We start from the raw sequence: 24,674 nt of genomic DNA, 5'->3' as shown, positions 1-24,674 counted from the left end.
AAAAGAAATGTCAGTCAATTCTGCTCATGATAGAAATGCAAGAATGAGGTATTGGACAAAGGAGTTAGCTAGCAGTGAACAAATAAATTATTGGCACTAAGGAATCAAAAATCAATAAATCATGGAGTCACAAAGAAACTGTTTCAAATTGAAACACAATTCGTTATGTAATGATACTTGGACTATTCCTTTGTACCTTTTTTAAAAAAAAAAACACTTGGATCCCAACTAAAACTTGACATCCCTATCAATCACCTTAAACCTTTTATAGAAAGTGACATAAGAAACTACCATGTACACCTGTATTTATACTTCAACAGTGATGGAGTTAGGTTTAATGGTCTAAAAATAGCAACTAATGTAATAAAAGCTAGCAGTAGATCCAAGAATTAAAGATAAGCAGAATTCAGAACTAATTTTAAAAAGACAGAGAGAGGGATAAAAAGAAAACCATTAACCATAGAATTTACAAAATGATTCAGAATGATCCCAAATAAAATTCAACCATCTTTTGAAGTGTTATTTAAAGGTAGAGGAAATTTATTTGCATTTTAATAGAATGGGAACACTCAACATCAATCCTACCAAAACCCACCCCAAGTGAAATAAATAAAAACTCAAGCTATAAAAAACACCTACATGATTTTAAAACAAGTTCACACCCACCCATAAATATAAGATTTGAGAGTAATATAAATCTAGTATCCCAGTAGATAGTGTCTGAAGCATCCACCTAATTAGTCATCACCATATCTAATCTCAAATGTTCAGTGATCATTACAAGTCATTTTGTCAGTAGCTTATCATATGAAATGGTTTGTTTACTAGTATCTGATATTATGAAATAAACCAACTAATCAGATTCCTCAAAATTCATTTCCTTCAACACAATTATGCATTATTTTCAACCCCTCATAATGAGGAAAATTCAATCACCCTTTCATCTCTTACCTTCTCTCCCTTGTTAATAATTTTTCAAACAAGCGCTGAAGAGTAAGATCACTGTAATACAGACAATAGATAGCGCAACTCAAGGTTAAAAGTATTTCTTTTGGGTGGTCAACCAGTAAACAAAACACGTTGACACCAGAAAGACAAGGTCCTCTGTAATACAGACAATAGACCTCATCTTACTCCAATTGAACATCAAACTCTTCCTCCAATTCCATCGACCCTTCCTCTACTTATGTGTCTTTCTCCTCAACATCCTGCCCCTTCGATGCACACCGTCAGGAGGCTAAAGAGATGAGCATAAGGTCTCTGTGTTTTGCATCTTATGTGCTCTCAATACTCAAATTAAACACCTCATTAGAAGGCGAGACAGATAAAGTTGATGAGACATTGTTGAGCGGTTTACTGGGTGGCACAAAAATTGGTCACACAAACAGGTAAGTAAGTGTGAGGTAATTGTAGCCTCAATTTAAATGAAAATAATTCAAAACAAAGAGTGATTGTGTAACTAGATAATCTTATTCAACAAAAATTGAAAGGAAAAAAAAAAACAAGTAGATATTACCATTGATTTTAACAGCACTAGCAAGAGATCCAGCCACTCCAATCTAAAGTCTCCAGAAAGGCAAAGAACCAAAAATCAAACTTGAAGAGCTTTGGATTTGGATAAACAAATAGAAAACAGTTAGGATATCTATTTGCTAAACCAATTTAAATTGACAATAAAATACCAGTCCATACAGCCATAGTTGCAGAAAATAATGTATAATAAGGATATACAAAGTGAGTAGATCAGAGAGAGAGAATTACTAGGGCTTAATTACATATAAAGAATATAATATAAAATGTAATGTTAAGTAAGAATTCATAAATTCAGTGAAGTATTTTTGATGCTGACTAATACTACAGAAGGGGAGTCTTGGCGCAACGGTAAAGTTGTTGCCATGTGACCAAAAGGTCACGGTTTCGAATCCTGGAAACAGCCTCTTGCAAAAAACAAGGTAAGGCTGCGTCGTGCACTGGACTGCTCTTTTTTACTAATACTACATAACAGAAAGTCAAATTGGCAGAAGAATAAGAAACTGTGAAATCAATATCTTTATAATCAATGGACATAACTAATATACTTCACAATAGATGCATAATGTAGGTTCAAGACCAAAGATTATCTTTCTCTGAAGAGCTGTAATGGCTACAGTGCCAAAAAGTTCACGTCCAAAATCAATTATAAGCATATTAAGGTGCCCATTAAACTAACCATAGTACCTTCTTTGGTTTCCTTTTTAGCACCTAAAAGAGTGTTGATAGCTTTCGATTCGCATTAGCAAGAGCAATGTCTCCTTGCATAATATGGATTCCAAACATTCATGATCTGTATGTGAATTACAGATCCTTCGGTCTATTACAGAACTATCTCTCCAGAGATTGTGAAAGATATTCCACTAGAAATATTCTTGTTATTGGTTCGACTCATATTCCCCAAAAAGTGGATCCCGCTCTAATAGCTCCGAATAAATTAAAACATAGACCTGATAGAATGAAAGAGAGAATTAGATGCTCCAATGCCCGAAAGCTTAGTGTACAGAACAGATTTTGCAAAGGTTGTAACTAGAGTAGTACAACAGTTTGAATTTTGAGGCCAAAGAACCCATAAAATTGTACAATTAAATGAGATTATCTTCAATCAAATTATTTCAAGTTGAGCAAATTGATGTCTGGCATGAGCATGACACAGATGAAAATTCCCTTTAGTCTCATGCCAAATCTACTTGTATTTTTAAAAACACAAGAAAAAGAACTGAATTGTTAACAAGGATGTATATATTTCAATACTGCCACGCAGACTGAATCAAACAGCAATTACAAAACAATGATCAGTTCTATATCTACAAAGGCCAAGAACAAGAATAATTTACAAAGAAAATGCCTTCAGCAAGTTATCTTACAAGAAACAGATTAACATCCCAATGTTAAGAACTCCCATGTGAGAAGGCTTTTAAACCATTGATCTCTTGTACTCCTCATTAACACGATCCATGATGCTCCAGCCAAGTGAAAACACAGATAAATGCCGAAGAATTAGATGGGAAGAAAAAAAATTAGTTCACAAAGTAGATGTGAGCAGCATTTTCAGTCAGAAATATCAGCATCATATTTCACTTGCCCGTAATAAATGGATGACTTCATGCTTGAGATACTGTCATCCTCTTTTCAGGGTCCAATACAAATATTCGATCTAAAAGATCCTTAAAATTTGATGACAATTTGGGATCCTCGCCAGGAAAACTTGATACGAAGGTGCCAATGTCCTTTGGTTTAATGTTGAACAGTAGTCTCTTAATAGGCTGTACACAAGAGAGAGCTGTTAAAAGTCTGCAAAAATTATACGTTCTAAGAATATTAAAAGTGGTGTTTGAAGAAATAGCAAAAGCATAGCACTAGAAACCTTCTTTGTAACTGGATCCTCCTCAGTGGCATGAAAGTTCAAATCTTGATCAAAGTGCTGATCTGTGAAGGCACCCTGAACAAAACAAAATGTAAACATAACAAAAATTTTGTAACATGCCACAAATTTCACAGGCACAATTTCAATTCAACATCAGATATTTCAAAGACATCAATATCTACAAGAGAGAAAAAAATCCCTGTTTGGTTCTCACCTTGCGAAGCATCTTTTTGGGAAAAGGACCCTTCAATTCCATATGAAGTCGAAGCATGTCGTTGTTGGATGGCCCTGGAAAGAGCACTTTTCCTGTGTAAAGTTCATAGAGACAACAGCCAACTGACCACACATCCATAGGATGGTCATATGGCAATCCAAGAACTACAAAAAGGGAACTCAATCAGTATGTCATCTGATAGCATGATAACACCATGATATATAGACATATGTAGTGGACATAAAGAGAAAAAATGCTCAAGAATACAAGAGTTATGATGAATTAAAAAAGACAACCACAACATGTATTGAATGAATATGCGTGTAAGGAAAAGTAATTGATTTGAATCACAACTTACTTATTTCAGGTGCACGATAAAACCGGCTAACAAGATATGGGGTAATCTCATTCTTACCCGCAAACATGGCGTTCCCAAAATCACAAAGCTTCAGAACATTTTTGGCCTCATTTACCTACGTGTAAAATCAAAATGCATACATAAGGTTAAATATCAGAAAGTATGTCTAAACTTGTTCGAACAGAATGAAATGAGAACAGAAAGTAATCAAGAATAGGTACCAGCATGTTGTCTGGCTTAATATCACAATGCAGAACGCCACAATTTCTGAGATGTTTCAGTGCAGTGAGAAGCTGCTTTGCATATGCCCGCACAGCAGTAAGCTTGAGTCCAATGTTACGATCAAATTTCTTTAGAACCTCACGAAGGTTCATATGAAGAGATTCAAAAACTAAGCAAAGATGATTTCGATACTTGAAAGATGAGATAAACCTAACACAACGCCGCTTATCCTCAGGATCAGCTCCAGCCAATTTATTCAAAATGACAAGTTCATCTTGACCAGCCTTATACCTAGAGAAAAATTAAAATTATAGATTAAATAGATGACAATAATTTAACGCAACTTGAAAAACACTTTCTCCAAGTAAATACAAAAGTTATATTATTTACATTGTTTCATTATTGCGTATTATTTTAATAGCTACTTCTTCAGGATCACTCTTCCTGGCCTTGAGATCCTTTGCACGAACAACAGTCGAAAAAACACCCTTTCCATGTGATGCAATAACTTCATAACGACCATCAAGCACTTCCCCAAACCTATAACCTGAAGAAGGAAGCTAGATCATGAAAAGGCAAATTCTGAAGTCCCAACACAATAATTGAGAGGGAAAATAAAATGCAAGATCAAACTATGGACAAACTTACTATAATAACCCTCTGCATCATCCCAATTATCATTAAGGCAACTTCGATCTATTTGAGGCCCTTCATCCTTGACCTACAGGACATAAGAAGCGTATACTGGCATAAGAAAGATAATTTTAATTAGCATTAGGTATCAACTCTACCAATCAATGTAGATTGCCTGGAAACCTACTCCAAGTGCAATGTATCAACAAATAGAAGTGTTAAGCATTGGGAATAAGGTGAATTTAACACCCACAACATTTACAGATAATACAGCAGATCAAGGAGATAAATGCAAAAAATCAACAGCAGACAATTTAGCACAACCATTTACTTACTATACACGCATTAAGTAATGCAAATCTCTCTCAGACATCTATAGATAGGCAATTGAAGTCCTCATAATCAAATAATAGCTCATGGAATAAAGTTTAAGAAAAACAAAAATAAGATATAATCTGACGTTCTAGTTAGATAGTCTTATCTAACTATTAGAGTGGTGAGAAATTGGCTAATGAGATCACCTTCAGAAACAGGAGACCTTTTCCAGCATCAACAAGAAATAACAGAAACAAAAAAAAAACATAATTTTAAAAATTATATTCCAATGCCAAGTTGACAGCTCAAAAGCTGAACTACTGATACCTTGTTGATGTCACATGTGAGTCGGTATCCTTTGCTGTCAATTCCAATTTCCCAATCAATGATTCCTACTCTTCCATTTTTGGAGCCATATCACTTGGTCCTCCTTTCATGCTTAAATTATTTCATGTACCATTCTCCCTCTCCCATACACAAAAGTTAAGGGAGTACCAGCTAATTATTACCTCCCAATGGCAATAGAAAAAAGACTTAGAAGCCTTCTTGTATAATGCTTAAAAACATGTCATGAAATTGTCCAAAGGTTCACTTTTAACCATGTTGGCTTCCTTGAATATCAGATTATTAGTAAAAGAAATTCATTTCACTCATAATAGCATGTCTAATTCCTTAAAACATCCTAAAGAAACTGTTACTACTAATCCAGCACATGTTGCAAGAAACCATAGGCTTTCGGGTTCGAGGAGAAGAATAGAAAAGAAAAGTAGAGGTTCAAAATCTTCTAATTCAGAGAAATATTTCAGTGTGGCGTGGCGGACATGATAATAAGATTTTATGCTTCTCTACTTCATTATACGTAAGTTACAAAGCCTCAAAATTGATAAAATTATAGAGAGAATTAATAATTTTGCTCTCTATTTAGTTACAAAGCCTCCAATTTGAAGAACTTTTGGAGGAAATTGTTAACTTTTGATTCCCTTCATTTCTTCTCCTAACTAGTATTCAAACTACTATGATGTTTCTCTTTGTTTCACTTGCTATATCCTTATCCTCCCCTTCCCTTTCATTAACTTTCCCTTGCTTACTAGTCTCCTACCATCCAAACATGAAACATCAGTGCCAAATCAATAATATAAAAATGCAAGGAAGCAAAACTAGATAAGAGTCGATGCCAATATAATATATTTTTATCTAGAATATAAAAACTATCATAATTCTTTCTTGTAAACCAGTACACGTGTTTCATTTTCTAAGAGTTAATCAATTAATCTAATGTGAACACGAATATATCCTTGTGTATTTTATACTATAACATAACTTTGCTTGGGGGTGGAAGATTTCCATCACAAGATAACTAATCACCATACCAGTTGATTTCTTCCATTGCTAAAATCCTCCACAAGGCTTATTATCACCATGCATTAAACATTGGAGCCATGCTAGAACCTCAAGAGCCTTGACCTGCATGAACTGGAAGAGTCATCTCTAAAAAAAATTAGAAGCACCTATATTCTCCATTCCCTCTGAATTAATCCATTTTTTACTACTTTGCCAAATGCTGCATTTCCTCTAAAATAGTTCATGTTTACTACTTTTCTAAATGCAGTAATAATATAATGGCTAGCTAGAAACCAACAAATGTAGCCAAACCAATAATCCAAAAATAGCGACTAAATAAAAAATGTTGTCACATCAAAATCTGAATTTGTAGAGGAAAACCGCACAGCAGATAGAAAAAATTAATATGCAAGGTCAAAGAGTTTACCATTTTGCTAACCCCAGCAGGTGATTCTCCAAATCTGTCATCACTAAACATGTCAGCAGATCTCTCACTCTAAATCAAATAAACAGATAAGTAACTAACTTTGATAATGAATTCAAAAGGTAAATAACTATGATGAAACTAACTTTTGGTGTACCCTCCCCAAGTCCTCCAGCAGTGTTCAATGCTTTATCAGCTGAATTTACAATTTGCAAAAATGACCTTTTTACGGTAAATGATGTATCAACATTAGATGCATCTCCAAAATCATTTGCATTTTCAAGCTCATGATCTTTAGGTTTATCAACTAGCACTGTAGCTTGCAAGCTTTGTTGCTTCTTGTCCAAAATAGCCTTATCGATTGCTTCAAGTAAAAAGACCAGGACTTATCATTCAGAGTAAATTACAGGGAGGAAAAATTGATACATGAAAGTAAAGGCATAAAGACTAGCCTTTTTCAGATACCTAGTAATATGGAAGTTAAGAGCAAAGTGTATTACCATTTACATTGCCATCACATGAAGATTCAACTTGTTGTAACTGACGCTGTCTGTATTTTTGCAATATAGCTTGCCTCCTCTTTCTGCTTTCTTCTTTGATCTTATCAACATCTTCTTCATCTTGATTGGCAAGTTGTTGTTCAATCCTTTCTTGGTAGTCTTCTTCTTCTTCCCTGACATATATATACAATATGAGAAATTATTGGCAACAAGATTAAGTTAAAATGTTGTAGTCTAACATACTGCCCCATATGTCTCATACCTAGTAAACTTGTATTTGTCTTCTTTGGGTTGGTCAATATGAAAATCAGGTTCCTTAGACCGTGATTTGTCCTTGTGATGCTGCACTTCATCACGCCTTGTGTGTCTGGATTCCATATGTTTATCCTGGTTAGTAGCCCTATCTTTTTCTATCTGTTCATGATTTCTATCTTTATGCACATTAACTTCCCTGTCTAGAGCGTGATTCTTATCTCTATGATTGTTAACTATGTCTCTTTCATATCTACTATCCCGGTTCCTCTCCCTCTTAAAATCTATATGGGAATCTCTTGCTCTTTCAATTATACTATTGCTGTATCTTTCTCTATTTCTATCCTTGTCTCGGGCATCATGATTTTTCTCCCTTCTACTATATCTACTATAACTACAGTTTTCTCTTTCTGGACGACCTTCTTTTTGTAACTCACTGTTGTCTTTGTTTTTGATGATGCCTCTGGTTCTTTCCCTTTCTTTATCTCTTCCATGATTTCCATGCCGGTGCTCTCTAGTATCACGTCTGTTATGACTTCCAATCCACACTCTTTCCTCACAAGTCCTTTTATCCAAGTCCCCATTATCCCTATCTCTGGAGCCTCTACTGTTTCTTTCCCTCTCCCTATCTTTGACCCGATTTCTATGCCATCTTTGTCCCGATTTCTATGCCTGTCATCTTGTATCTTGGTGATGCTACTCTCTCTTTCATTATGTAGTTCTCTAATGCTTGCTCGATTAATAGCAACCCCATTATCGAACATATTATATCTTTCAAAATCATCCCTTGAACCTCTTTCTGAATCAACCAGATCATCATCATTGGCTAAGGGTCGTAAAACCTTCTCCTAAGAGGGCCTCTGTGTGTGATCACAGGACCTGGACCTATCTCGATGCTGTTGGTTGTTACTCGGAAAGCCTAGAGGTTCCACTGTACAAAAATTTTGTACAAAGGTCTGAACCTTTTCCTAGCTACCATGTGTTCTTTTAAATTAAATTTTGGATCGCCTGCGGAACTTAACACGTTTGATCCAAAACTTAATTTATTTGTTCTTTTAGGTTTTGACTTGGATCTCCTGCGGAACTTAATACGTTCGACCCAAGTCACCTTAAGTTATTAATTCCATTAAATATTAATTTCCATAATCGGTTCTCAGTACTGACGTGGCGAGGCACATGACCTTCTTGGATATGGGAGCAACCACCACCGACTAGACAAAACCTTTTATAGAAAACTAATATTTAATTTCCTAAAATAACTTTAGGTTAACCGAAAAGAACAATCAAATCATAAGGAAAAAAAAACAAAAGAACACTATATCGAAAACAAATTCGAAACTCTAGAATCGTATGTCTCTTGTATTTAGTATTATTTCCAAAAATAACTAGTATGATGCGGAAAGAAAAATTACTAATTATACCTTTTAGAAAAACCTCTTGATCTTCTACCGTATTCCTCTTCTAACCTCGGACGTTGTGTGGGCAACGATCTTCCGAGATGAGAACCACCAAGCACCTTCTTCTTCCTTGCAAATTTCGGCCATCAAAACTTCTTCTAGGATGAAGAGGTTCGGCCACCACTGTTAGGATCCTTCGTACTCGGCTAGAGAGGGGGGTGTGAATAGCCGCCCCAAATCGCTCGTTTCTTCCTACAATTCGTTAGCGCAGCGGAAAAATAAACTAGAAACGAAAGGAAGACTACAAACCTCAAACAAACCGATGTAACGAGGTTCGGAGATTAGGGCTCCTACTCCTCGGCGTGTCCGTAAGGTGGACGACTCCAGTCAATCCGTCGGTGGATGAGTCCCCGGAGAACCGGCTAATACAAACTCCTTATGGGTGGAGAAACCTCGCCACAACACACTCTTGCAACAGCAAGTAAGGAGAGTACAGAAATACAAAGAAAAACAGCAAGAAATACAACAGTAAGAAAACTCTTGCTTGCCTTCTCTTCGACTGGAAGAAGCAGCAGCTCCAAGCGCCTACAACAGCAGGTGACCAGCCAAAAGGAAGCTCACGCAAAGCTTCAACGCTTCAAGAACTCAGCAGAGCTCAGCAGCAGAAAGAAGAGGAAGAAGGAGAGCGACGCACAGCAGATGCCCTTGATCCTTTATACCTGCGAAGAAGACAGTGAAGAAACTAGCCGTTGCGTCAGCAGGACCGATCGGTCCACGATCGATCGGGAAGAGGTGATCGGTCCACGCACCGATCCCTTCCTTTCCTTCGCGATGCTGCGTCTCGATCGGTCCACGCATCGATCAGATCGATGCGTGGACCGATCTTCTTTCGCCTCTGTTTTCCGATCGGTCGCCGATCGATCAACGAAGAGCTTGTTGATATCGATCGGTCACCGGCCGATCGAGAAAACAGACACCGGATCGGTCCGGTGACCGATCCGAGCTTGGTTTTGCCCAAACCAAGTCCCAAGACTTCAAACCAATATCCGGTCAACCTTGACCTATTGGTACTTCATCCCTAGCATCCGGTCACTCCCTTGACTGCTAGAACTCCTCGCCAAGTGTCCGGTCAATCCCTTTGACCTACTTGGACTTTCCTCAACACCGGATGTCCGATCATCCCCGATCCATCTGGATTTTCCTGCCTGGCTTCACTTACCAGGACTTTCACCGGCTTCACTCACCAGGATTTCCACATCGCCTAACATCCAGTTAGGACTTTCCCCTGGCTTCACTCACCAGACTTTCCCCGCTTCACTCACTGGGACTTTCCCTTTCACCTAGCTTCACTCACTAGGATTTTCACCGTGCCATCTCAGGATTTCCACCGCCTAGCTTCACTCACTAGGTCTTTCCCCTGCCTGGCTTCACTCACCAGGACTTTCTCCAACTGCCTGGCTTCACTCACCAGGACTTTCCGACTGCCTGGCTTCACTCACCAGGACTTTCTCCCGTGCCAAACTCCCTGTTTGGACTTTCCCCGTGCCAAGTCTCCATACTTGGACTTTCCGCGTGCCAAGCTACCTGCTTGGACTTTTCCCCGTGCCAAGTCTCCGTACTTGGACTTTTCCAGTGCCAAGTCTCCATACTTGGACTTTTCGCGTGCCAAGCTCCCTGCTTGGACTTTTCCGTTTGCCAAGTCTCCATACTTGGACTTTTCAGGTCAACCAGGTCAACCTTGACCTAGGGTTGCACCAATAATCTCCCAACCATCTATTCTTGTCCCATAACAAGAATAGAACTCTCTCACAAGAGTCAAACATCAACATGCAACTCAACTAGGTCAATCTTGACCTAAAGTTGCATCAACAATCTTCCCAAGTCAAACATCAAAATACAACTCGAGTCAAGTCAACTCGAGTCGGGTCAACCTTGACCTAAGGTTGCACCAACAATCTCCCCCTTTTTGATGTTTGACAAAATCATAATCAAGTTAGGTTAACCCGATAACCTAACTTAGGTTTTCCAACCATCTTCCAATGTCCAATGTTCTTTCCTTGAACATTCTCTGGACATTTTCCCCTTAGGTTAACCCGATAACCTAACTTGGGTTCTCCAATAATTCTCCCCCTTTTTGACACACATCAAAAGGTATTCCAATGTTCTTCCTCGAACATTCCTTGACATTCTTTCCCTAGCTTAGGTTAAACCGATAACCTAACTTGGGTTCTCTAATAATTCTCCAATGAACACTCTCCCCTTTTTGACACACATCAAAAAGAAAAAGGAGGGTATCAAGGTCAAGAGTTTCTTCCTAATGAAAGTCCCATACCTTTCATTGAAACTCTTATTTTCCCTTTGATACTAAGTTCAACAATCCACTTAATGATAATCCCATATCACTAATCCTCAAGGAGTAAAAACTCCCCCTAAAAGCCAACTCCCCCTTGACCATTGCACCAACAAAACAAGAGTTTCAAACCTTTATAAATCTAAAAACCAACTGTCAGCCGAAATTTCAGACATGCAGTCGAATTTCAGCACATTGGCACGCTATCAGACCTCACTGGATCGGTCACCAGACCGATCCACAGCACTCTGGATCGGTCCAGTGACCGATCCAGCCCTCCCTGGATCGGTCCAGCGACCGATCCAGACACTGATCACAGGGATTTCTGATTTTTCTTCTCCCGAAATTCAGAAACCCCTAATAAATTCCAGAAAATTCGAAAAATTGTGAAATTTTGAGGATACATTCCTCATAACATACATTATCATGGAAAAATAGTTTTCTATGAAAATAGTTTCCATTTTCACATCTTGATACAAAATTCGAAAACTTTGAAATAGTTCAAAGTTAAGTCATCTTTGTATCATCTTGCTCAATGAAGAATGCTATCACTAGGAAAGCTTCATCAAGGTTTTTCAAATCAATTTTAAAATGCTTTTAAAACCATTTGAATTTAGGACCATAATCTTAGGGCTAAATGTACATGACTTGTACACAAGCTTTCCTATGATCCCTATTTTCTTGAATTAGGCTCATCTAGGTACAAAACCTATGCACCTTGATCCTAACTCATGATCCTAATATCTCACACACATCTAAAGTGTATCAAACACATCCAAGTCAATTTTGATGTGAGATATGGGTTAAGGTCAACTTAGGCTAAGTTCTCATGCATTTTCTAAACACCAATTTGATCTCAATATCAAATTATATGTTTGTCCTTAAATCAATTCAATTGATTATTAATGCAAGAGATGATGACATGGCATAAAATGGTATCATAAATGAAAACATGTGCCAATGTCATGATGTCATGGCATAAAGTTTGAAACTAAACTAACACATGACATATAGATAACCTAAGCATTATCATGACATTTCAAATGATAATAAGATAAATATGATGTCATGGCATGGCATATGGCAACCAATCATGGTAAGTTAGCATAGATAAATATACCTAGATTACCTATCTAAGTATCCTTAACCACTTTGCTAACTTAAAATCTAACCCTAGATTGCCCAAAGTGCTCCAAGAAAATGTCAAAACCCAAATTGGCATTTCTTGATCTCTTGTTTGATTTATACCATTTAAAATTCTACAAGAGTAGCACTTCTAATTTAAGGCCCGGATTGCCTTGATTACCTAAGAGAATATCAAAATCCCAATTTGATATTTCTCTAGGTTTTTCAAAATTGTGTCAACTTAAAGTGAGATTAATATATTCTCACTTTGGCACACTTTACTCTTCCAAGGAGTGAATGATAAAGATTATTCCATTTCATTTTCAAAGGTTCCCAAAAACCTTGAAAACGCTCCTTGAGTGTCAATTTCCTCAAAGTTGGGTTAACTACCCTTCTTATTGGAGTTGACACTCTCTAACCCATCTATGGGGTAGAGAAAATGCTCCTAGGAACCCAATACCTACTTGAGCTCATTGGGTTCACTAAAAATTCACTAGGGATAACTTCCCTAGCAACCCTCCTAATGACCCTCTTAGGCTTTGAAGCCTTGGTCATTTGGGTCTCATCAAGGTCAACTATAGGGGTGACTCCCCTTGTAACCTTGGTAATGGTCTTCCTAGCCCTAGGTTTTGTTCCATAATCGAATGGAACATTATGATAGGTGGGCTTGACCATTTGGGACTTAGGTTTGTGACCCAAACCTTTCTTGTCCTTGGACTTGGGTTTTTGACCCCTAGACCCTAGAGTCAAATCCTTAAGAGCCTTTTCTAGAGAGTCAAGTCTTGACCTCAAGACTTGATTTTCTTTCTCTAATACCTCAAGTTTTGGTTTGTCATTCTTTCTTGAGGTGTTCCTAGGCATGTGTCTAGTTGATTTAGGGTTTCTACCTAGGTTTTCCTTAACCTTAGAAGTGTTAAACCTAGGGTTAGCATTCCTAGTAGTATCCCTATCTAGGTTGACATGTTTAGCACCTAAGCACATGTGTTGATTTCTAGTGTTAACATGCTCATCATTATTGACTAATGCAATAAAATTACTAGCATGTATCCTACTAGAATTGCACGAATGAGCCTTAAAAGATACCTTAGGGTTTGCCTTAGCTCCCCCTATCGATGTGCTCGATCTCTTGTCCTTGCGAGGTTTCCTCCCCTTCGGACATTGGCTCCTATAGTGTCCCCGTTGCTTGCATTGAAAGCACACCACGTGCTTCTTGCCTTTGCGTGTTGGGACTCCGGCTTCCTTGACCTTTGGTGCCGGTGGAGTCTTCCTAACTCTCTTTGGACATTTGCTCTTGTAATGTCCACACTCCCTACACTCAAAGCATATTATATGTAACTTATTTGAAATTGAAATGCTTGAGTTACCTAGGTTTGGGCATGGGTGTGAGCTCTCTTCCTCATCCCTTCCGGAGGTAGATGCCTCTTCTTCTTGCTCCGAACTTGAACAAGAGGAACTCTCCTCCTCTTCTTCCTTGGATGTTGAGTAGCCCTCAACTCCCAATTCGCTCCCTCCATGATGTGAGCTACTTGGCTCACTTAGCTCCTCTTCATGGCTTGAACTTGAGCTATCCTCATGGAACTTTGCCAAGTTGTTCCACAACTCCTTGGCATTGTTGTATTTACCTATCTTACACAAAACACTAGTAGGTAATGAAAATTCAATTGTTTTAGTTACCTCATTGTTGATCGTGAATTGGTGGACTTGTTCCTTCGTCCACTTGTTCTTCTCTAGAGGCTCTCCTTCTTTATCCATTGGAGGAGTAAACCCTTCTTGTACACAAAACCAGTTCCACATATTAGTCCTAAGAAAATACATCATCCTTACCTTCCAATATGCGAAGTTGTCGTTGTAGAAGGGTGGAATGGTGATGTCTTCTCCAAATTGATCCATCTCTAGCTTGTGCTCCCACGGGTGTTGATCCGATGAAGAGCGACCTCGCTCTGATACCACTTGTTAGGATCCTTCGTACTCGGCTAGAGAGGGGGGTGTGAATAGCCGCCCCAAATCGCTCGTTTCTTCCTACAATTCGTTAGCGCAGCGGAAAAATAAACTAGAAACGAAAGGAAGACTACAAACCTCAAACAAACCGATGTAACGAGGTTCGGAGATTAGGGCTCCTACTCCTCGGCGTGTCCGTAAGGTGGACGACTCCAGTCAATCCGTCGGTGGATGAGTCCCCGGAGAACCGGCTAATACAAACTCCTTATGGGTGGAGAAACCTCGCCACAACACACTCTTGCAACAGCAAGTAAGGAGAGTACAGAAATACAAAGAAAAACAGCAAGAAATACAACAGTAAGAAAACTCTTGCTTGCCTTCTCTTCGACTGGAAGAAGCAGCAGCTCCAAGCGCCTACAACAGCAGGTGACCAGCCAAAAGGAAGCTCACGCAAAGCTTCAACGCTTCAAGAACTCAGCAGCGCTCAGCAGCCGAAATAAGAGGAAGAAGGAGCGAGACGCCCAGCAGATGCCCTTGATCCTTTATACTGCGAAGAAGAAAGCGGTGAAGAAACTGGCGTTGCGGCAGCAGGACCCGATCGGTCCACGGATCGATCGGGAAGAGGTGGATCGGTCCACGACCGATCCCTTCCTTCCTTCTCGCGATGCTGCGTCTCGATCGGTCCACGACCGATCGAGACATCGATCGGTCGTGGACCGATCAGCCTCTTTCGCCTCTGTTTTCTTCGACGGCCGCCGATCAAGAATCGAACAGAGCTTGTTGATCGATCGGTCACCGGACCGATCGAGAAAACATAGACACCGGATCGGTCCGGTGACCGATCCGAGCTTGGTTTTGCCCAAACCAAGTCCCAAGACTTCAAACCAATATCCGGTCAACCTTGACCTATTGGTACTTCATCCCTAGCATCCGGTCACCCTTGACTGCTAGAACTCCTCGCCAAGTGTCCGGTCAATCCCTTTGACCTACTTGGACTTTCCTCAACACCGGATGTCCGATCATCCCCGATCCATCTGGATTTTCCTGCCGGCTTCACTTAGGGACCCGCTTCACTCACCAGGATTTCCACACCGCCTAACATCCAGTTAGGACTTTCCCATTGCCTGGCTTCACTCACCAGGACTTTCACCGGCTTCACCCGGACTTTCCCTTTCACCTAGCTTCACTCACTAGGATTTTCACCGTGCCAAGTATTTCCACCGCCTAGCTTCACTCACTAGGTCTTTCCCCCTGCCTCGCCCAGGACTTTCTCCAACCGCCCGGCTTCACTCACGGGACTTTCAGCCTGGCTTCACTCACCGGACTTTCTCCGTGCCAAACTCCTGCTTGGACTTTCCCTGCCAAGTCTCCATACTTGACTTTTCCCGAGCTACCCGCTTGGACTTTTCCCCGTGCCAAGTCTCCGTACTTGGACTTTTCCAGTGCCAAGTCTCCATACTTGGACTTTTCGCGTGCCAAGCTCCCTGCTTGGACTTTTCCGTTTGCCAAGTCTCCATACTTGGACTTTTCAGGTCAACCAGGTCAACCTTGACCTAGGGTTGCACCAATAATCTCCCAACCATCTATTCTTGTCCCATAACAAGAATAGAACTCTCTCACAAGAGTCAAACATCAACATGCAACTCAACTAGGTCAATCTTGACCTAAAGTTGCATCAACAATCTTCCCAAGTCAAACATCAAAATACAACTCGAGTCAAGTCAACTCGAGTCGGGTCAACCTTGACCTAAAGTTGCACCAACAACCACCACCATGCTACAAGGGATGCTAGAAACAAAGCTTTCTTTCTCTCCTTCTTCTTCTTCTCCTCTAAACTTGATCCGGCCACCATATGGGTCTCCACAAGAAGGATGAGGTTCGGCCATCAAAGAGAAGAAAGGAGGAGAGGATGGCCGGCCACACCAAGGAAGAAAAAGAGAGAGGAAAAATAATAGAGTTGTTAGCCATAAAGGCACCTCTACCCTCTCTTTTATAATCCTTGGCCTTAGCAAATAAGGAAATTTAAATAAAAATTTCCTTAATTCTTTTGTCATTGATAAGGAAAATTTATTTAATTAAAAATAATTTTTTTCTCATCAACAATGTGGCCGGCCACTTTAAACCAAGCAAGGGAAATTTAATTCAATCAAGAATTAAAACTTTCCTAATTTGTTTCCGGAAATTTTATAAAAAATTTCTCTAATAATTTTCCCTTCATGATGGTCAGTAAAAAGGAAATTTTATAAATTAAAATATTTCTTTTAAACATGTGGATAAAAGAAAGTTATCTTTAAAAAATTAAAATCTCTTCCAATCTACAAATAAGGAAAGATATCTAATCTTTTCTTAATCCTTGTAGAAGTTTTATAAAAGAGATATTTAATTTTTAAACTCTCTTTTAAATCATGAACATGATTAAAAGGAAAGTTTTTACCAAAATTAAAATCAACCTTTTAATCTACAAATAAGGAAAGAGATTTAACTCTTCTCTTAATCTTTTGTAGAATCTTATAAAAGGAAAGATTTAAATTTCTAAACTCTCTTTTAAATCATGTTATCCACACAAGAAAAATTTAAAAAATAAAATTCCTTTTTATTTTAATAGGGCCGACCACCTAAGCTTGAGTTCAAGCTAGGGTCGGCCACATGAATTCACCCATGAACCAAAACATGGCCGGCCCTAGCTTGGTCTCCAAGCTAGCTTGGCCCCTATAGGATGGGTAAGAAGGTGGGTATAGGTGGGTATAGTACTCTATAATTAAGAGGCTACGATAGGGACCGAGAGGAGGAATTGGTTTTGGTCTCCGATAAAATTAAGCATCCGTGTTCGCCCGAACACACAACTTAATTATTCATTCCACTAAAAAATTATTATTGAACTACCGCACCAATCCCAAATTACATTTTGGGCTCCTTCTTATTATGAGTGTGTTAGTCTCCCTGTGTTTAAGATAACAAATGTCCACTAATTAAGTAAGTTACTGACAACTCACTTAATTAATATCTAGCTCCAAGAGTAGTACCACTCAACTTCATCGTCATGTCGGACTAAGTCCACCTGCAGGGTTTAACATGACAATCCTTTTGAGCTCCTCTTGGGGACATTCTCAACCTAGTATCTCTAGGACACAGTTTCCTTCTATAATCAACAACACACACTATAAGTGATATCATTTCCCAACTTATCGGGCTTATTGATTCATCGAACTAAATCTCACCCATTGACAAATTAAAGAAATAAATATCAAATATATGTGCTTGTTATTATATTAGGATTAAGAGCACACACTTCCATAATAACTGAGGTCTTTGTTTCTTTATAAAGTCAGTATAAAAGAAACGACCTCTAATGGTCCTACTCAATACACTCTAAGTGTACTAGTGTAATTATATAGTTAAGATAAACTAATACCTAATTACACTACGACCTTCAAATGGTTTGTTCCTTTCCATCTTGGTCGTGAGCTACTGTTTATAATTTATAAGGTACTGATAACATGATCCTCTGTGTGTGACACCACACACCATGTTATCTACAATATAAATTAATTGAACAACTACATTTATCACAAATGTAGACATTTGACCAATGTGATTCTTATTTCTAGATAAATGTTTATACCAAAAGCTAGGCTTTTAGTATACACTCTAACAATCTCCCACTTATACTAAAAGACTAAGCTGCCATATCTGCTGCCATACATCTGATTCCCATCCCTTCAACATGCCCATCAAAAGCTCTTGCCTTAAGGACCTTAGTGAAAGGATCTATAGGTCATCACCTGATGCAATCTAGGCGGCAACAACTTCTCCTCGTTTATACGATTCCTCGTATTGGGTGGTACTTGCGCTCTATTGTGTTTACTTGCCTTATAGACTTATGGTTTCTTCGAGTTTGCTACTACACCAACATTATTACAATAAATTGTAATAATTTTTGGACAAACCAGAAATCATATCTAAGTCTATCTTGAGGTTATTGAGTCATTCAGCTTTTATGGCTACCTCAGAGGCTTGCCATATACTAAGCTTCTATGGTGGAGTCCAGAAAAACACCTATGCTTATCACTCTTCCATAGTTATGACTTTACCTCCTAACACAAAACCCTGAGGTTGACTTATTATTGTCCCTATCCGATTGGAAGTCAAAATCCATGCAACCCACAAGGACTAAATTAACTGCCTTGTAAGCTAGCATATAATCTCTAGTGCTTCTAAGGTACTACAATATATGCTTTACTGCAGTCAACTGTCCTTGTCCAGGGTTACTTTGATATCTGCTAACTATGCCCTTGGCAAAACAGATTTCTGATCTCGTGCATAGCATACATTAGGCTTCCAACAGCCGTCGCATAAAGAACTGCCTTTATTTCCTTTATCTCCTTCGATGTCTACAGAGACATATCTTTAGATAAAGTTACTCCATCCTGAAAAGGTAAGAAACCTTTCTTGGAATTTTGTATGCTTAAAACGAGCAAGGATTTTTCCGATGTATGAAGCTTGGGATAAGTAAAATATTCTTTTCTTGCGATCCCTTATTACTTTGATCTCAAGAATATATACATTCTCCCAAGTCCTTTATATCGAATTGTTTGGACAACCATACCCTTACTTCTGACAACATTTTGATATTGTTTCCAACTACCAAAAATGTTATCTAAGTATAGTACAAGAAATACCACCACGTTTCCATCACATCTTTTGTATACACAAGACTTATCCGGTTACTAAATCCATAGATCTGGATTACTTTGATAAACCGGATGTTCCAAGACCTTGAAGCTTTGCCTCAGTCCATAGACTGATTGAGCTTACACACAAGATACTCTTAGCCCTTTGCAATGAACCCTTCTGGTTGCTTTATATGGATGTTTTCTTCAACACTTCCATTAAGGAATGTTGTCTTGACATCCACTTGCCAAATAGATAAAAGAATCCGGATAGACTTAAGCATGGCTACCCGTGAAAAAGTTTCCTTTTTCATCTAGCCTTGCTTTGAAAGTTTCTACCTTCCTGTCTATCCCTCTTTTCCTAATATAGACCTTTTTACACCCAAAGGCTTTTATACCATTTAGTGGTTCTATAAGCTTCCAGATTTTATTAGAATACATATATTCTAATTTTGTTATTCATTACTCTTTGCCAAGATATTGCATCTTTATCTTGGAGTGCTTCGTCATATGTCCGGAGATCAGGTTCATGTCCTCCAAGGATCGAGTCCAAAAACTCTCCCAAAACATAAATCTTTTTAGGTTGCCTAACAACTCTCCCACTACGATGAGGCACTATCTGTAATTGTGTATCATTTATGATACGTATTGCAGTTTCTTGTGATATTTCATCTTGTACAGTTGGTACTAGATTAGACATGTCCTTTATTATTTCCTTAAGAACAAATTTACTTATGGGCATGAGGTTTATTACATAGTCCTTTTCTAAAAATCGGTCATTGATGCTAACAATAACCTTCTGATTTTTAAGACTATAAACCTACTTTCATTTCTCTAGGATAACCCACAAACAAGTGAATTCCTGTCCAACTTATCATTGTCTCTCTTCAGCATATGTGCTGGACTACCCGAATCCGAATATGCTTCAAAATAGGCTTACACCTATTCAGCAATTCTATATGAGTAGAGAGTTCTGACTTTGGAAGGTACTATGTTCACTTCCGTTTCCAGAGTATATCCTTAAAATGAATTTGGTAATTTTCTAAATAACTCATCATCAATCTACTTATTTCCATAAGAGTCCTATACCTTCCTTTTTCTACACCATTCTGTTGGGATATACCTAGGTGTAGTTAGTTGGGATTGAATCCCTACTTCTGATAAGTGACTCCTAAATTCTCCCAAGAGGTACTTGCCACTACGATCTCACCGTAGTGTCTTGATACTTTTACCTTGACATTTCTCCACATCAGCCTTATACTCTTTGAACTAATCAAAGCACTTAGACTTATGGCACATCAAGTAAATGTATCCGTATATCAAATAGTTGTCTATAAAATAGACGAAATATTTGAAACAACCTCTTGCTTGGATAGTCATAGGATCACACAAATAAGAATGAACCAATTTCAACATATCTTTGACTCCATACCCCTTAGACTTGAAAGCTTCTTGGTTATTTTTCCTTCCAAGTAAGACTCGCAGGTTGGAAAGATTTCCACTACTAATGAACCCAAAAGTTCATCAGCTACCAATGAATCATACTCAAGTTAATATAACCTAGCCTTAGATGCCAAAGATATAATTGGTTCGTTTCCGAAGGTTACTTTCTCTTAAAGTTAGAAGATGTGTTACTAATTTCCATTTGTTGCATCGTGAGAGTTATTGGATTTATAAATTGTCAACCAACGTACCAGAACAGATAACTTCCCTCTTTTTCTTAATAACAACTTTGTTATTTAAAAAAGACAGAATATCATGTTCTTTGAATAGTTTAGAAACTGAAAACTAGTTCTTTCTAAACTTGGTGCGTAAAGATAATTACTCAAAAATCCATGTTTTATTTTTATCAAAAGATAAACATCTCCCACTGCAACATCTGCCACTTTTACAGCAGTGCCCATGTGGACGGTGTTTTTATTTTCATTTAGTTGTCGGGTTTCCTGGAACCCTGCAATGAATTGCGGACATGATTAATGACATCTGTATCTACACTCCAAGTTCTGGTAGATAACACCACTAAACATGTTTCAACTAATGAATAAAATACACCTATATTGTTCTTAGTTCTAAGAGGACAGTCTACCTTAATGTCCAAATCCTATTTCCAATCAATTATAATTGGGACCACTAAGTCTATCCTAAAGTATATCAGCTAGGGATTGACCATCATCCTAAGAATCACAAAAATATTTGGTTAAGACCAACTCCTTAAAAATCCCATGAATTTTGTATGCCACGTTAGTGTGGACGTATACAAATTCAAAGAGGAAATTTTATCATTTAATTTTATTATCTCGTCAACCTTACTTTATGACGAATAAAATTAATAGTTGGTCTATCTTTAATCAAATATTTGGTCAAGACTTCTAAATTTTAAATAATATTGATTCCTCTAACAATACTATTTAAATTTACCAACACCTCAAAACACCGTGAATTTTGCATGCCACGTTAGTGTGGACGTATACAAAATCAACATTTGTAAGAGGAGGGTTTTACCCATTAACTATCTTGTCAACGTAACTTTATGACAAATAAAATTATCTCAAACACCGTTAATTTTGTATGCCACGTTAGTGTGGACGTATACAAAATCAATCATTTGTAAGAGGGGTTTTAATCCTTTAATTTTATTATCTTGTCAACCTAGTTTTATGACAAATTAATAGTTGGTTTCATTTGGTCACACAAATAATAACAGTGACTCCGATGGGGAGGATACTATTAGATGTGTCTAAGTGTATACCATTACTTGACACTAAGTCCAATAATAAGATTATGCCCCTTCCGTTGGGGAAGATCACACGCTCTTAATTAACTTCCTATAGTCATCCAAAAATGGAAGTATGTTCTAGTGATCTGCAAACTAGCTCATCCGTTATGGAGGAAGGCACTCAGAGCCAACGCGCAAGCTTGTTTGCATCACTTACAAACCAGTAATGGAGACCATGGGATTTACTTAAAAATCCCTCCCCCACTTAGTTATTTATTAATGAGGAATTTTAACTATGCTAGCCTACTAAACTTGTAAACTAACATGCACACACAATATAAAAGCAATAAATAGAAAATCTAATTTTCAACTATTATGGCTTTTATCTCTAGTTATCCTCCATGTGTTGTCATCCCAAGCTGCTGCCATATTTGGCCACTGCCACCGGGTCTGTTGTCATCCATCTTGCTCCTTGTTGCGCCTCTGGTCCTTAGAAGGTTCCACGCTTTGCAAGATTCGATCCGCGACATAAATAAAATTTTACATTTTTGATCATATATTCCATAAAAGGAATGTACATGTATCTAGATCAAAAATAAAATCCTAATAAAACTAAATACAGCTCCTGCTGTATTTTATAATACAATCATGCACACACATATAAATGCCCTTGACATGTCCAAGGGTCCGATCACACATATAAAACTATAAGCCATAATAGTTGGATCCTGCATCCACAAAGTTAGCATATCCTACTATTATCCTGCCTAAATTATGTATGACATGTGCATAATTAAACTAATACCAAATACACAGAGGCAAAACCCTAGCTCTGATACCAATTGTTGGTTGTTACTCGGAAAGCCTAGAGGTTCCACTGTACAAAAATTTTGTACAAAGGTCTGAACCTTTTCCTAGCTACCATGTGTTCTTTTAAATTAAATTTTGGATCGCCTGCGGAACTTAACACGTTTGATCCAAAACTTAATTTATTTGTTCTTTTAGGTTTTGACTTGGATCTCCTGCGGAACTTAATACGTTCGACCCAAGTCACCTTAAGTTATTAATTCCATTAAATATTAATTTCCATAATCGGTTCTCAGTACTGACGTGGCGAGGCACATGACCTTCTTGGATATGGGAGCAACCACCACCGACTAGACAAAACCTTTTATAGAAAACTAATATTTAATTTCCTAAAATAACTTTAGGTTAACCGAAAAGAACAATCAAATCATAAGGAAAAAAAAACAAAAGAACACTATATCGAAAACAAATTCGAAACTCTAGAATCGTATGTCTCTTGTATTTAGTATTATTTCCAAAAATAACTAGTATGATGCGGAAAGAAAAATTACTAATTATACCTTTTAGAAAAACCTCTTGATCTTCTACCGTATTCCTCTTCTAACCTCGGACGTTGTGTGGGCAACGATCTTCCGAGATGAGAACCACCAAGCACCTTCTTCTTCCTTGCAAATTTCGGCCATCAAAACTTCTTCTAGGATGAAGAGGTTCGGCCACCACCACCATGCTACAAGGGATGCTAGAAACAAAGCTTTCTTTCTCTCCTTCTTCTTCTTCTCCTCTAAACTTGATCCGGCCACCATATGGGTCTCCACAAGAAGGATGAGGTTCGGCCATCAAAGAGAAGAAAGGAGGAGAGGATGGCCGGCCACACCAAGGAAGAAAAAGAGAGAGGAAAAATAATAGAGTTGTTAGCCATAAAGGCACCTCTACCCTCTCTTTTATAATCCTTGGCCTTAGCAAATAAGGAAATTTAAATAAAAATTTCCTTAATTCTTTTGTCATTGATAAGGAAAATTTATTTAATTAAAAATAATTTTTTTCTCATCAACAATGTGGCCGGCCACTTTAAACCAAGCAAGGGAAATTTAATTCAATCAAGAATTAAAACTTTCCTAATTTGTTTCCGGAAATTTTATAAAAAATTTCTCTAATAATTTTCCCTTCATGATGGTCAGTAAAAAGGAAATTTTATAAATTAAAATATTTCTTTTAAACATGTGGATAAAAAGAAAGTTATCTTTAAAAATTAAAATCTCTTCCAATCTACAAATAAGGAAAGATATCTAATCTTTTCTTAATCCTTGTAGAAGTTTTATAAAAGAGATATTTAATTTTTAAACTCTCTTTTAAATCATGAACATGATTAAAAGGAAAGTTTTTACCAAACTTAAAATCAACCTTTTAATCTACAAATAAGGAAAGAGATTTAACTCTTCTCTTAATCTTTTGTAGAATCTTATAAAAGGAAAGATTTAAATTTTTAAACTCTCTTTTAAATCATGTTATCCACATGAGAAAAATTTTAAAAATAAAATTCCTTTTTATTTTAATAGGGCCGGCCACCTAAGCTTGAGTTCAAGCTAGGGCCACATGAATTCACCCATGAACAAAAACATGGACGGCCCTAGCTTGGTCTCCAAGCTAGCTTGGCCGACCCCTATAGGATGGGTAAGAAGGTGGGTATAGGTGGGTATAGTACTCTATAATTAAGAGGCTACGATAGGGACCGAGAGGAGGAATTGGTTTTGGTCTCCCGATAAAATTAAGCATCCCGTGTTCGCCCCGAACACACAACTTAATTTTATCAATAATAATTCATTCCACTAAAGAATTATTATTGAACTACCGCACCAATCCCAAATTACATTTTGGGCTCCTTCTTATTATGAGTGTGTTAGTCTCCCTGTGTTTAAGATAACAAATGTCCACTAATTAAGTAAGTTACTGACAACTCACTTAATTAATATCTAGCTCCAAGAGTAGTACCACTCAACTTCATCGTCATGTCGGAC

The 24,674-nt window shown here is 37.8% G+C and overlaps 1 protein-coding gene across 1 annotated transcript; it reads right to left on the bottom strand.

The window, feature by feature from the left end:
- Positions 1–576: 576 nt before the first annotated feature.
- LOC122030962 (serine/threonine-protein kinase PRP4 homolog) lies at positions 577–6,966 on the bottom strand. The gene is made up of 11 exons (XM_042590012.1): positions 6,908–6,966; positions 4,840–4,912; positions 4,582–4,738; positions 4,191–4,482; positions 3,970–4,084; positions 3,612–3,775; positions 3,398–3,472; positions 2,898–3,296; positions 2,218–2,480; positions 1,517–1,605; positions 577–1,356 (listed from the first exon to the last, which is right to left on the bottom strand). The coding sequence occupies exons 1-8, from the start codon at positions 6,956–6,958 to the stop codon at positions 3,135–3,137; spliced, it is 1,089 nt and encodes a 362-aa protein (XP_042445946.1). The 5' UTR covers positions 6,959–6,966; the 3' UTR covers positions 577–1,356; positions 1,517–1,605; positions 2,218–2,480; positions 2,898–3,134.
- Between the last annotated feature and the right edge of the window lie 17,708 nt (positions 6,967–24,674).

This window comes from Zingiber officinale, chromosome 11A (assembly GCF_018446385.1).
Source record: "Zingiber officinale cultivar Zhangliang chromosome 11A, Zo_v1.1, whole genome shotgun sequence".
Taxonomy (NCBI): domain Eukaryota; kingdom Viridiplantae; phylum Streptophyta; class Magnoliopsida; order Zingiberales; family Zingiberaceae; genus Zingiber; species Zingiber officinale.
This window is presented reverse-complemented; position numbering and strand designations above follow the sequence as displayed.